The 16,211-nt window shown below is 37.1% G+C and overlaps 1 protein-coding gene across 1 annotated transcript; it reads right to left on the reverse strand.

Annotated features, from left to right (window-relative positions):
- Positions 1–1,756: 1,756 nt before the first annotated feature.
- Positions 1,757–15,610, reverse strand: LOC141394029 (cytosolic 10-formyltetrahydrofolate dehydrogenase). The gene is made up of 4 exons (XM_073967780.1): positions 15,418–15,610; positions 3,007–4,724; positions 2,549–2,936; positions 1,757–2,478 (listed from the first exon to the last, which is right to left on the reverse strand). The coding sequence occupies exons 1-4, from the start codon at positions 15,421–15,423 to the stop codon at positions 1,849–1,851; spliced, it is 2,742 nt and encodes a 913-aa protein (XP_073823881.1). The 5' UTR covers positions 15,424–15,610; the 3' UTR covers positions 1,757–1,848.
- Positions 15,611–16,211: the final 601 nt, after the last annotated feature.

Below are 16,211 nucleotides of genomic sequence, written 5' to 3' on the forward strand. Positions count from 1 at the left end.
TCAGTTCATACGAGACTAAAATTTTGAAACCCCCTAAATACATAAGTTTTTTTGGGAAAAAAGTGTTTCAATTTGCACAGGCTGAGGGTATATCTCTGTCGGCAAAGCCGACTGATACTTTTTTACTTGTTTCCTTTATAAAAGATTGGTACCTTAGCATGTATGATTCTAATTGTGATTATTTTGCTTAACAATTACGCACAAGGTACCAATCTTTTATAAAGGAAAATATGAAAAAACAAGAAATTGAAACACAAAAATGACATAGCGCTATGGCTTATTCGAAAGACATTATTCTACCCTTTGTAGTGAAAAATAGGGTGTGCAAATCGATTGTGGAGAAAAGAAGTAATGTTCGTTTAAAGTTTAAAATCCATGAATGCCCATTTTTCGCTACACTTACCGTTATAAAACCAAAAAACCGAAGTGACCCAAAGAAACCAACGGTATTTTCGTCTTCTATGGACTCCCACAAAACCGAATTTATGCATCAGAACACCTGCAAAAATTGTTTGTCAACTTTTGTATCACAGTGTAATTAAATCGAATGAACGTTAATATTTGCATTAATAGGCAAATATGCATTCATTCCTGCTACAGGAAATCATTTTTGAAAAAAAGGTCAAAAAGTCATAACGCTATTCTATATTTGATCGATTACGATGCATGGTTTGTTCAACACTTAAATTTTACTACTTTAAGGCAATGCCGTTCATTGGTATTGCTGAAGTTACGAAGTTTTTCGGCAATTCACACACACAGGACCCGAACGCAAAGAAAGAGCACGCAAAAGAGAGCAAATGTTTTGATTTGTTTTTGTTTTGCAGCGTGCGTGCATAAAACCTTACTAACACACTATTAAAAGTTGTCAGTATTCAGAATTTTGTGTGACCTCTTCTTGGTCGGCAGTGCTTTAAAGCTACAATATTGCTAAAGACTGCCAGACAAAATTCCTATTCGTTTCTGAGATAAAGGCCAAATACAAAAATGCAAAAAATTAGTTTTATTCCGGGTCATAAAATCCGAACTGGATCTAACAAGACAAAATCCAACTAGGGTTTTTGTACACTCAATATGTACTTTCGAAAAATGTTGTTTGCATTTTCAATGACGCACAGTGTAACTCTACGATCAAACATAAATATGTATAAAGAAACAAACATAAAGAAAAAGACCACCTCCATACTATGCTGAATGTATAAAATGGATAATATGGCTAAAAGCTTCAAAATACCAAAAATCGAGTGATACCTTTTTTTATATGGTTGTTATATTGAATCGTGGACATATACCGAAAATTCCATGTGCATATATTTTATACCCCTAGCGGAGACTAAATAGCAATTCAGCCATTTGTGTTGATAATGTGGCTAAATCCTAAAAGTACCGAAAATCGGGCGCTACCGTTTTATGGAGGTTTTATCAAACTGTAACTCATATTCAATACCAAACAAAACATGTGTAATATCAACTTTGGTATCAAATTTTATGGCTCTTTCACAAATTTGGTGAGCTCTGTCTTGATTTCAAAAGTCAGACGGCATACCGACATCGTCATTTTTTCCTGTTACTCCTCTTGGGAGCATAGGACATCCACAAAGCATCGCCATCTTACACGATTAGCTACCGTTATTTTTGCATTTTCCCATGTAGAGTTATTTTGTCTCTGTTCTTTGGTTCTTCGTCCTTGGCCGTTGATGGTATGGAGTGGCCGTGTTGCATAGCCTCACGTTGGGCGCCAATAAAGAAGAACAAATTTAAACAACCATTTATTAACTTCACTCTGATATTTCCTCAATGTCAACTTAATATAAAAACAAAACAAAAATCTTAACATAAACTTCTTATCTAATATTCAATTGTAACACATTTAGTCTTAAGATATTCATTCAAAGCTTCCTGGCCAAGATCCTTGCCAAAACCGCTCTGTTTAAAACCACCAAAGGGGGCTGCTACATCAGTCTTGTTATAAACGTTTACAAACACGGTACCCGCCTCAATGTTATCAGCGAAGGCCAATGCCTTACTTATATCCTTGGTAAAGACGCCACTAGCTAGGCCATATTCTGAACGATTCGCTCTGCGCATAACCGATTCAATATCACTACCATGGAATTTACTGATTAACATAATTGGGCCAAACGATTCCTCCCGAGCAATATACATGTGATCTTCAACATTGGTGAAGACTGTGGGCTGGAAGAAATACCCCTTGGTATTTGGTACTGGTTTACCACCACACACCAAGGTGGCACCATCTTTGATACCGCGATCACAAAATTCAATGAGTTTTTCAAAATGGGCTCTATGATTTTGTGGGCCATGGGCGGTGGAGCGTTGCAGAGGATCACCAATTACCATGGATCGCAGATCTTTTACAACTCTCCGCACAAATTCATCGTGTATGCGATCTTCAACAAAGAGTCTTCCGGCAGCTATGCAATTCTCGCCTTTATTAAAGAATACCGAAGACATGCCCTGTAAAAGAATAGTGGGAAAATTGGATCAGTCTGACTGCATATATCTGAAAAAAGATTGTAGAACTCACATATTTCACCGCCTTTTCAAAATCACAATCGGCAAATATAACCAATGGCGACTTGCCACCCAATTCCAGGGAACACTTCTTAAGATTGGACTCAGCACAGACCTTCATAACAGTTTTCCCAATTTCCGTGGAACCGGTAAAACCCAATTTCCTTATAAGCGGGTGCTCCAAAATGGCCTGACCCGCCTCTGAACCCTTGCCCGCAACAATGTTTATGACACCCGGAGGAAATCCTGCCTTGACCGTTAGTTCGGCAAACTTCAAGGCCGTTAGGGGACAAGTTTGGGCTGGTTTTATTAGACAGGTATTACCGGCGGCTATGCAGGCTGCCATTTTCCAGGACAGCATCATGAGAGGATAATTCCAGGGTGTTATGAGGCCAACAACACTGAAAACAACAAGAAAAATGAATAATATGTATGGGTATGGATCAGTAAATGTGGCTTATCCAAACTTACCCCAGTGGCTCCTTTTTGGTAAAGGTAAGCACATTATTGGGTCTTGCAGGATTCACCGGTATGGTATTGCCTTGTATTTTATCACACCAACCAGCAAAGTAGCGCCAAGCATCTATGGACATGCCCACGTGGGTCTTTAAGGCCAAAGTATAGACTGCTCCCGAATCCACCGATTCAATGGTGGCCAATTCCTCTTTATGTTGTTCCATAAGGTCGGCCAATTTTAACATTATCTGACCCCTTTGTCTTGGCGAGACTTGACGCCAGGCTCCATAGAAAGCATTGTGGGCCGCCTTGACTGCCTTATCTACATCTCCTCGGGAGGCACAGGCCATCCGACACAGCAACTCTTCATTTGTGGGATTTATAATATCCAATGTTTTCCGTTGCTCTGCCTCCACAAATTCCCCATTGATAAACAGTTGGGTGGGTATGGAAATCTCTTTCTTATTGGCTTTCATTACAAAGCCATCGAAGTGGACTCGACCACCCTCCGCCGAAGAACCTTCCCTTAGACATTTTACAATTTCCCCAAAGAACTCTTCAAAAACAGGAGCCATAAAGACATGTTCATTTTCCAAAGGCACATCAAAGGCCTCCTTACATTCTTCGACCAGACGAACCACATCCATGGAACCAGCTCCGGCGGCAAAGAAATCGGTGTCCGATTCTATGGGACATTTTAAAATTGAGAACCAAATATTACTCAATATCTGTTTTTTGTCCACCTCCTCTGCCGTAAAGTGGGTGATTTGTGGAGCTTGAGCCATGCTAAACCAATCGCAGGCATTTATCATTTTGGAGCCCCGCTTCAAACGTCTTACATTGACAAATTTGCCATCCGTGCCCGGGATAAGTAAACCCTTGTCATGAACAAAAGCGGGGTCCTTCAAACCTTTCAGCCACAGCTCCCTTGGCTTGCCAATTGGCTTATCACCATACAAATGGGCTCCATATAGACGTATATTCTCCTCCACTCCCTTCTCTTTATCCACCTCAACAGTTACCAAGGCTCCTGGCACCGAATCTAGGCCCCTTATAAAGTTCCAAATCCCTTCCGCAGTTTGTTGCAAATTCAAATATTGATTTTCCTCCTTAAACATGGCCGCATCATAGCTGGCACCCACTTCAGTTTGCCGTATTTTTGGTGCCTTACCCAAGGCCACCAATTCCACTGCTTCCGCCATGGACTTAACCCCCTCCGGATACAAAAATCTCTTATATAAACTATCCAAGGTATCTGTTGGCTCCACCTGCACTTGTTTCTGCGACAAAATGGGTCCCGTATCAAGACCATCATCAGCCCAAAATATGGAATATCCAGCAACCTCATCACCTTCGATCAAAGTCCATGATATAGCACTTGCGCCCCTATGTCTGGGCAATATTGAAGGATGATAACAAATACTACCCAGCGAAGCACCATCTATCACCTCCATAGGTATGAATTGTGAACAATAGGGTAATACATTTAAGTTTGCCTGCACGGATTTATATTGCTGTAGAACTTCGGGTATGGCCACACCTTTACGTCGCCATGTGGAGAATTTAAAAACTGGAATATTGTAACGAGTCGCGGTGGTAGCTAAAATATCTTCTCGAGACCCCTTATTCGGTATGGTAAATACACCAACGACATTATAATGTTTCTCCAGCAGCAGTTCCAAAACATCAGCAGCAAAGTTGCTTTGGCCAATAATGGCGATTCTTAGGGGATTCTGGAAATAGAAAAATAGGATAAAAATGTAAATAGGATAACACAAAGATACGAGTTTGGCTGTGGTTTTTAAGTCTCTAGATTTACTCCGGTGGATGAAAGACTTTTCACACATCGCATAGAAGTGAACATAAACATATACCAATAGTGTACTCAAGCAAATGAGAGAAAACTTTTCCAATCAGTCGGAATCCAGAAGTGGCGATGACAATAATGACGGGGCAGTAATCGCAGATGATGGTATTGAATGTTTAACGCCCAGCCAGAACGAGGTCAAAATAACAACAAATCTGCTGAAGGACAATAAGGCAGCAGGATCCAATGGGTTACCAGCCTAGTTGTTCAATACCGGAGGTATAATGTGAATGCTTCGATAACACTGTGCAACAAAATGGAGGTGAAACTCTGGGGTACGGAAAATTCCTCTTGGGGAAGAAAGGTTACTCACCAAAACGACCACGAAAACGCGACAAAATCGATTAGTTGTCAATCAGAGCCGTACCTAAAATTTTCTGAATGACATTTTTCCAGAACATTTCGAAGCTGAAAAACGTCATCTTGTAGTACTTTTACAACGGCTCTTAAAATAAAGGACAAAAATGACATTAAAGGAAGCGAGTTAGAAGGTAGAAGTTCTCTACGAAAATAATCCTCATTCGATTTGTCTGTAGACATGTCATCTCAAAAATAAGCTAAAGCAACAGTGAACAAAGGTATAACGCTAATTCCTGATGGCTTACAGGGTCTCTAGCAAAAACTGCATCTCGCCATAACGCGGAAGTTCGACTCACGGTGGGTCTGTCCTTCGGGGTTCTTAATATACTCACCAAGGGCTTTCATCTCCAAAAGGAATTATCTCTGCCCCAAAATTTGTGTTCACAGTGTAATTGAAAAACACAAAAATAAATATGACTGTATGTTCTAATTATACAATTATGCCCCCAAATTGGGACAGTGCAGTATCAAACGAGCTTTCTTGACGGTTGCAACAATTGTGCTCCAATGCAACGGTGGTGTTGACAAATTTCGTAGTACAGCGTCCATTTGAAATAACTCGGCGTTCCTTTAAAAAGTGTTAGCGCTACATAAACCCTTCAAGTTCAGGAGTTTGAGGACTACTTTACACCTCAGCTGCTCTATGGGTCAGCTTCCGGTTGAGAATGCAATTCCACACCAGGCCTAACCCCTCGATTTGGGTCCAAACCACAACCACCGCATTGTAAACAATATTTGTCTCCCAATAGTGAGGCTAGATCAACAAATATAAGGGCTCCGGACAGCCGCAGTATTCGAAAGTCTCCGGTCAAACTACGTAGTCGTATATACTTCCTTTCAGTTCCATACAACACAGGATTGGCAACCCAGGAAATGGGAAGAGTACTACACTGATGGATCTATCCAGTCACCACGTTTATCATTCTCACTGCAAGCAGCTAACGGACATATATCTTCCATTCTAAAGCAAGTGAGTAAGTTATAGAGTGTCCCTCCAAGATATAAAGCGATCTCTGGTTAGATCTCATAACCGATTTACTTCCAGTTTCGGTTATATGCGACCAGAAGACTACTAATTCCGTGTAGCGAAATTTGCGTCTACGTCTGTACAGGCCCACAAAATGACAGAAAAAACAACTGCCTAGCTATGGCAAACTCCTCAAGACTAGTACGAGTAGAAGTAGTGGAGACTACATTACTAACCATGGAATCCAGGTTCGAAAAAACTTTATAATGAGGACATTCACACAGCCAAATTCAACTGTTAGACTTTTCGATTTAATTGGACTTTTCGATCATTCGATTTTGACAAATAAGTAAAAAAAAAACTACTTACAATTTTTGGTCCATTAAAAGTTGGCAACCTTAAGGTCTGGGTACATAAGCTGCCTCGTCTGCTTGACTTGCTTAATTCTAGGTTGCCCTTTTCTTAAGGTCTGGGTACATAAGCTGTCTCGTCTGCTTGCCTTGCTTGATTCTAGGTTGCCCTTTTCTTTTTATCAGAAGCAAGCAGGGGAAGCAGGCGAGGCTTCTTATGTACCCAGGCCTTAATTCTCCACAACCTGTACTGCCTATATATCAGTCATATCATGGCTAAGCATCAATAGGAGACATACCCAACAAGAACTGCATATACTTAGACCCCAATCAGAACCCAAAATAGCGCGAACGTTAGTAACAATACTCTCTTTTACCCGATCTAAGTGAGTAAAGAAATTTATCCTCTCACAAATTATGATGCCCAAATACTTCAGGTCAGTCTTGTATGAAAGACCACGAGCGTCGAAGATAGCACTTAGTTGTCGATTACCGGACAATGTAACATTGTCAGGCTCGTTTCTCTAGCGACCTGGACACCGACACCCGAGGTTCCAACAATTGGCATCATTCTGAAGCCCTGTTGTTCCATCTCTGAAAGATATTGAGAATTAATCAGATTATGCAAATCATCTGTAAAAGAACACACCATATAAAGTGAACCAAATTGTTGCAGGAGTGAATCCACCATTACAACATCTACGAAGGGAAAAGGGGGACTTCTCTCATATCAATGAGTTCACACCGTATCATATTGGTTCAAATAACATGGGACCTACTGTTTATCGCCGAGTCCGAATAGTGTGTCTTACGCCAATTTTAGAGAAGTTTTTCATGGCTAAAATGCTCAGTTAAGGTCGCCTACATTACACTGAGGCGATTAGCCATTGCCGAATATTTTGATGTTCTGGTCAGAGATTGAAATGCAGATATTTCAAGTGCAAGGCGGACGTGGTTACCACTGCACCAAGGTGATTCCCAATCTACCATTAGGTTTCAAATAAATGGACCTCATTTTTCAAATAGCCATATTTATTGAATTCATTTTCCTTACATACTAAACAGCATGGCTTACTGACTACCATCAAATACAATTAATAAACATGTAGCTACTTCGCCACTTACTAAAGTAATACATAAAAGCTGCAAAGATTTGCTTTGACAACTACCATCAATATAAATGGACCTGTGGACAACCCGCAGAACATCAATGAATATTGTATTATTTGCATCAATTTCAGGAATAGCTTTGCCAAAGCTTCCTCTGCTGACATCCTTCTTCCTGTTGGCAAGCAAGAGCTTTTGACCAACACAACACTCAGCTACAAAGCTCTTAAAATACAACAATGCGTCCTGGGTTCAGTCAAGTAGACAGTCTCTCGCGTGATATTTTGCATGCCCTCTTGACCATATTAATGGTTAATGGATTAACAAATCATTTACTGAACTCGGATCAAGGGTATAGAATTTTGAAATAGTAAATAACTTCATCAGTACTCAAAGTACGAGAAGAACAATTCTGACCAACAGCTTCTGCTTTGAACCGAGTGAGCAGTTTCGGAACAAATTTCTTTGTAAAAAAAATTCTCGGCTCAACCAAGTAGACAGTCTTTCGCGTGATATTTTGAATGTCCTCTTGACCATATTATTGGTTAATAGATGAACAAATCATTTATTGAACTCGGATCAACGGTATGGAATTTTGAAATAGTTAATAACTTCATCAGTACTGAAAAACGAGAAGAACAATTCTGACCAACAGCTGCTGCTGTGGACTGAGTGAGCAGTTTCGGAACAAATTTCTTTGTGAAATGAATTCTTTGAGAACTCCTTGCTTTGGTAGACTCTGGAAAAATATTTTCTTTAAGAACTTTTGCTTCCCTCCACGAAGATTTCATTTTGTTCTGCTAAAATACTTTTCAGTCAACAATTAATTTTTATTTTCTTCGAAGTCAAGCTGCATTATTTTACTTTTAACTTTTGGTTTTAAATTTCCATAAAAATATCTCAAAATTGAACAAAATATTATAGTACTGGCAAAGTGACCGCTACTTCGTATGCGGAAAGGATATAAAAGACTAATAAAGAACATTTTAATATGGAAATGGTGAATACAAAAAATGTTGTTGTACTAATACCAATTTTAATTCAAATTTACGTTTATTTATCTTCTGTTCGTAAAACTTCAGTTCGCTTTTCAAAAAAAAAACGCTGTATCCACTACACATCAACAGTGAGCCAAATTTGTTGAGGTATTTTAATTAAGAGATTTCTGTCCTCTTTCATTATACGATTTTTGCCCTCAGCCACCCTAATTCCATATTTCACAATTTGTTCGCATTTCAACAAAAAACTTCTTATATTATCGTTCATGCAATACCAAAATGGTACCAAATTTAGTACTTTCGTACACTTGGGTATAACCTACAAAAAATTACCTTCTTATATCAACGCAATAAACTAGAGTTGTGTAGTTCCAGAACGAACTAGTTCCAAGGAACTATTCCGAATAAGGAACTATTGGAACTATTGGAACTATATCCAGCCCTTGCTTTTATATAATTCCTTTAGCATATATAGTTCCTCTTGTTCATCTCGTTCCTTTAATTTATCACCTACGTCGAACTTTTCTCGTTGTGTTAAGTTTTCAGATTCTGCCACATTGGCAAACGATAATTCCGAAAGGTTCGTGGAACTATATCGCTCTCGGAACTATTTGGAACGAAGGAAACAGAAAGAACTATGAAAGAGAAAGACTCATTGAACTATATCGCTCTCGGAACTAATTGGAACTATGGAACTATATTGAGGAACTAGTTTCTTTTGGGAAAAGGAACTAGAAATATCGATCGGCTCCGGGAACTAGATTGCCTAACTCAACAATAAACCAACCACGATTCTCATTTCCAACTTTATCAGTTCCCCCAAAACCGATTATAGTACTTTCCATATAAATGCATAAGTACGAATTTCCGAAACCTCCTCCCAATGTATCAAAATTCCTGCTAACCCCTTTACATAATAAGAATTTGTACCAAAGTCTGTACCATTTAGTACTTCTCATGGTATACATTTCCAAAGCCATCTCCATATCTTAACCCCACATACCAACAATGACTCTAAGAACAAATTTTGGAATTCCAATACCAAATGTAGACCTATTTGGTACTTTTTGTAAATTTATTGTACGTATTTCTTAAACCACCTCCATATATTACCGTATACGCCAGCTCTGTCTCAATAACAGATTGAGTACCAATTAGTTATTTTCATATACTTATGGTACGAATTTCGACAACCACATACATATATCAACCCTACACTGACAATAATACCAAATAATAACAATCCAATACCAAATTGTATCAAACTTAGTACCTTTTAGCAATCTTCGTACCCATACGTATGATTTTGTAAAACTACTTCAACCCTTTACTTCAACAGTAATCCTACTTCTAAATTTCAGAATTCCAGCTCTATCCGTTTACCCAAATTGTACCAAATTTAGTACCATTTAGTACTTTCCGTACCCATAAGTTCGATTTTCCAAAACTAACTGAATCCTACACTCCATCAGTAATCTTAATTTCAGAATTCCAGCTCTATCCGTTCACCCAAATTGTATCAAATTTAGTACCATTTAGTACTTTTCGTACCCATAAGTACGAATTTCCAAGACATCCTCAATCCTACACTCCAACAGTAATTTAAATTCCAAATTTCAGGATTAGGTACCTACGGAAAACTTTAAAGTTCTAAATTGAACAAAATTTTCTTATAAATTATAATTTTTTCTTTAATACGCCGGCCTTCCGCCGGGGCACAGTGCGAAAAATGGGAAGTTTAGTGGAACTTTAAGGGATTTTCAAAGTACATGAAATTAATTAACTTTTATTGAATTCGTTAGCTAAGTACTCCACTGCAAATGGTCCATACTCAGTTTGCCGATTTACTCCACGAAACGACTAAAAAATGCACTTAAAGTTGCACTTTTGTTTAATATTTTTTTTTCGTAAGAAATGTATTTTTGATTCATTAAAAAAATGGAGTGGCGCGGACAAATGGTAAGTCAGTATGCCATGATTTATTTTTTTCTTAATATTTTACAAAACTATTATGATATTTTACACCTTTAAAAAATTCAAAAAACGCTTATTGTTTTCGTGCAATGTTAGTCGGAAAGAAGTGATTTTTTGACGTTTTCAAAATTATAATTTTTTATTTTCCGTGGACATTTTAAAAGTTAGTTCCGTACATTCACGTGTTAAGATATATATAATCTGAAAGATTGGATTCTCCTCTGTTCGCAAAGCTATAAAACTGCTGCGGTATCGCGCGGTCTTTGGAGATATTCAGGATTTTCTAAAAAGACTTCGGGGATTTCATTCAGTTACATTTTCCAAAAGTGGAAGGTAAATGCGACAATGAACGCTATTGTTGACTGTGTTTTAAAGAAATGGACTCACTAATTTTAACAATGATAATTTCTGTAAAATTAAGATACCTCTCGCAGTTTTTCATACTTTTGACCTCTAAATGTTGGTGATTTACATATAGTGCAACTTATTTAGATGCTGCGGTGCAAATACCAAAATACGTTAAAAATTGTAATGCAGTGCAGACCTAAACACACCTGCTGAATGGACCAATAAACATTATAGATACAAATGAAAACAAAAAATATTGACATTTTACTCTTTAATAGATGTGTAGGGTTGTGGGGCTTCACCCAGAAGTGGACCTATGTTGACAGCTTTTGTGTGAGAAGGTTTTTTATTCGCTAACATCTTAAAATTTACATTTGCATCAAAATCGGCTGCAATTTTTGTCTTTAACCTTTAAAATACCCAATATGAGGGAACCCGGCATGTGGCGGCTATTCCAAAACACGAACCTATATTGAAAATATTTTGTACATAAGTTTTCTATCCGCTGAAAACTCAATATTCCAATTTACATCAAAATGGATTGACAAATGAATGTAAAACGTAAAAACGGCAGCCACCGTTACATGAGCGCTACAGGAAACCGCGGGTCTATGTGGCCCAATTTGAGCCCCACACTGTCCACTAACATAAGAAACATTTGTGCAAAATTTTAGGAATCTACACCTTTTCCTTTAAAAGTTATTAGTAAAGTTCCGCTAAAGTGCTCATATATTGCACTGTGCGGGGATTTAAAACTTTCTCCTATGGACAGGTGCAAATCTCGGGAACGGGAAGAACATTTTCTTTTAAATTATAAACTTTTATCTAAATACACTGCGCAACACTGAAAATGCAAACAACTTCAGTGGACATTTTCTGAAAGTACATATTGAGACTACAAAACCCCTAGCTGAGTTTCATGTTTTTAGATCGCGTTTGGAATTTATGGTCTCATCTATACCAGGCTAAAACGACCCCTTTCTCCATTGATCCGGGCTTTATCTCCGAAACTAATAAGAATTTTGCTTTGCGGTCTTCAGCAATATTGTAGTCCTAAAGTAGTAGAAATTAAGTGTCAAATAGACGAACTAGCAAAAACCGCACCTAGCGCATCAACATTGATAAAACATATGAAAGTTTACATAATTTCTGGTCATTATGGTCAGTTACAGCCAAACTACTGAGAGTGGAACCAAGTAACCTTTCGCAAAAATTTGCCCAATAAAGTGCTCAGCAATTCTTTAGAGCACTTATTTCATGTTGTTTAGGCGGTATTTCAAATCATACTTTCTACTAAACATATTTCAAACAACGTTCACACAGGCTGTTTATTCTCATATTTTAAATTTCAATGTATTGTTGATATTCGAGTATTTATCAAATTGTCGTTGAATAATATGCTAGAAACAACGCGATAGAGACATTTTACAACAATGATATGTTCTGAACACTTGTGTATTACATTCCAGCGAATATTTTTCGCAAAGATAACATTAAGAAAAATTTAACCGTTTTGGATATACGCTGCGAAATATATACAAATTACTGAATTTTTAGTTATATTATAAAATTTGAGGCAATAAATGAGGTTATTCATGTTCATTATTTTTCCAAATACTTTCTTCTTGTTCTTATCTACAAGTTTGCTGCGGATGTCATTAGCATTGGTTTCAAAGATATAGCACCGATTTGCTTTAGAAAGTCAATATTTAACCATGTTTAGATAGGGCTAAAAAATACGAACCCGATCCAACAAAACAAAACCCAAACACGGTTTTTGTCTATAGGGTCTGTACTTTCATGAAAACCGCATTAGAAGTTGTTTGCACCAAATTACCTTGAAAATGTTGCACAGTGATATTCACATAGAAAAACCGGGTTGTCAAGATTCTAAAGGCTATATCTCTGAATTCAGAGAGGGTATTACAACATTTAGCACCAATATGGAAAGGTGAAAGTGATAACTAAAATCTGGCATATATTAAGCGAGCACCCATAATGGACCCATTTTCGACTACTTTGAGGGTTTTATGAAAAAACCCGGTTCCAAAAATAGGTTTTTTGCTTATATCACCTGAACACTTGAAAATATCCCATCATATGACCACTTGTTGGATAGGTATTTCCATAAGCCAACGATGCCCATTTTGTAATCGGTTCAGTAGAGCTTGGTCCAACCCAGGTTTTGTACCCAGTGCAACAATATATACCTCTGAAAAAATGTTCAAAAAAATCGGAAAGTTTTTACTAAACTAGAGTTAAGCCAAATTTTGTACCATTTAGTACTTTCCATACTCATAAGTACGAATTTCCAAAACTACCTCAATCCTCTATCCCTTTACCCAAATTGTACCAAATTAATACTTTTTAGTTCTTTTCGTAAACATTAGTACGTATTTTCAAAACTTGAAAATTTCTGAATTTCCAAAACTAACCCCATATCTCAATCCTACACTTCAACATTAATCTTAATTCCAAACTTCGGGATTCCAGCGCTATCCGTTCACCCAAATCCAAGCTGTACTAAATTTAGTACCATTTAGTACATTTCATACACATAAGTACGAATTTCCAAAACCATTTCCTTATATCAACACTACTTCCCAACCTTGATTCCCATACCAAATTTCAAGATTCTACCTATAACCGTTTAAAATATGCAATTAGTACCAAATTTTGTAACTTTTAGTACATTTGTAGCTCGAATTTCCAAAAGAGCCTTTGGTACATCTTTTTAGCTCTCCATTAGTGACCCTCATTCCAAATTTCAGAATTCTAGCTCTTCCCGATTGTCGAATACAAAGGGTACCATATTTAGTATCTTTTGGTACTTTTCGTACCCTTCTAGGTCGAATTTCCATAAACCCATCCTTATCTCACCCCTACCAACCAACAGCAACCCACAGTCAAAATTTCAACTTTCTAGCTCCAGCGGTTTTGTTTGGGCGATGATATGCCAGTCAGTCACTCACTCACTTATCACTAGGCTCTTTTGTATATTAACACTAGCTGACCCGGTCCGCGTTGCTGGCCCGTTGTTTGGGTTCTCCGTGTAAACTTTAGTTATCTATCCAGTATTGATACAGCCATAATTATAATATAAATCAATGTTTTGACATAAATTCCATGTAATGGTATCCCCCAAATTTGCAGAGAATTTTCAGTATAGGTCCACGTTTTGATATAGCTCCCATAGAACGGTACCGGCTGATTTTCGCTATTTTTGAGGATTTAACATCATTATCACACCGAAATGGCTGAAATCTGGTTTTAATATATTTTAAAGAGGAGAGCATAGATATTCGGATCGACCAAAAGACACGCCTTTTTATTTGCGCTCGGTATGTAACAGTTATAGGTTCACGTTTGATATAGCTCCCATAAAACAGTACCTCCCGATTTTCGATAGTTCAGAGATATAGCCACTGTTGGGGGTCGTAAACAGTCTTGCAGAGAATTTTCAGTATACGTCCTCGTTTTGATATAGCTCCCATAGAACGGTGGCGCCTGATTTTCGCTATTTTTGGTGGATTTAACCTCATTCAGCCTGATCGAACGTAACGCCTTTTTTCTTCGCGCTCTATATGCAATAGTGGTAAAATACCCCTCAGCGAAATGTATGTTCCTTCGGGATGTATGTCAACATTTATATAATTACAAAAAATTACTTCTATAAATTGTAGTTGTTATTATCGAGATTTTGCTGTATTTAAAAAATGTATCTTTATCAGCGTTCAAAAATATCAAAGATTTCAGATTTTCTTAAAACATTGTGGGGGAGGACCACCGGTCACTACTCTTAGTCGTATAAAAACAGCTTACGACAGTTCTAATTAATTAAAATAATACATTTTTGAAAATTTTGGGATGACCGCGATATTTCACTTCCGCGACGATCATTCAGGTTCAAGACTGTAATTACCATAGCATTGCAAACAATTTGTAAACAATATATTAAAAAGTATCTTGAATTTCGCGGTTTTCTTAAAAAAATTGTGGGGAGGACCACCGGTCACTGCATTTAGCGGGATAAAAAAATAGATTACTACCTATTCTCAGACCTAAAAACTCCACATACAAAATTTCATAGTGACATCTCATGTTATCGGGATTTTACTGTATTCCAAACTATGGCGTTGACCGCGTTATCCAACACATTGCCATAGCGGTTTTGTAGTCACGCTTACTAAAATTAGGTATATTATCTGAAATAATACATTTTTGAATAATTTGGGATGACCGCGATATTTCACTTCCGCGACGACCATTCAAAAAAATATATAGCCTATTTTCACCACCGGTGTTCCCAGTACATTATCTGAAATTTTCAAGAAAATCTATTCAGCCGTTTTTGAGTCTATTCGGAACATACAAACATACTAACATACACACATTGCCTTTTATATATTAGATATGTATTTAAAGTTGAAAATGTATTGCTTTGCATCAACTCACTTTCATTTTAAATTATTTGTTAAAATGCACTTAATAAAAGATTCACTTCACGTAAACTTGAGTCTGTCTTATTCTAATTTCATTAATATTATTTCTTTATTAAATTTTTCACTTTATAAAATTTTTTTTTCCTCTTTGTTCTGTAATCCTAGATTTCATTTGATGTTCACTTAATAAAATTCAAAACGAAATTGAAATAAATCCTAACTATTCTTTAGTATTTATAGATTACGATTCCGGCGTTCAGCTGTGTCCACCTTTCGTTTTTGCATCTTATGCCGTTTCGACAGACAGAACATCAGTCATATTACTATATATGCATCTTGTATAATTATATGTATGTTCATATGTACGTGTTTCTAAAGATTATCAATTTTTTAATCACTTAAGGGAAATCTAATAAAATTAAAACAGAAAGAATATAATGTCAATAGAGAGACATAATGTTGATCAAGGTTGGAAATTGTTTGCAAATTGTTTTAATGATCTTCAGCAAAATTATGGAGAATATGTTAGAGGGGTAAACCGTAATGACATAATAAAACTAATTTGTAGTACTTATGTGATTTGTTCCAAAAACAGAACTAACTAATAACACTGAAACCAGACACAGCCACTCACTTGGTTGAGTAACTACCCGTTAAAATCGGTGCACATTTAGGAATTTTTAATACTAACTTCGTTACCCAGCCATAGTAATATTATTTTGAGCCTTAAATTTGGTTCATGACAATACAGATTAAAAACACCCGATATAGAAACACTGCCAAGAAATACCCCCGAATTATTATTAC

The sequence above is a fragment of the Musca autumnalis genome, unplaced genomic scaffold (genome assembly GCF_047663935.1).
Source record: "Musca autumnalis isolate F117 unplaced genomic scaffold, ASM4766393v1 scaffold_2, whole genome shotgun sequence".
In the NCBI taxonomy this organism is placed as follows: Eukaryota; Metazoa; Arthropoda; class Insecta; order Diptera; family Muscidae; genus Musca; species Musca autumnalis.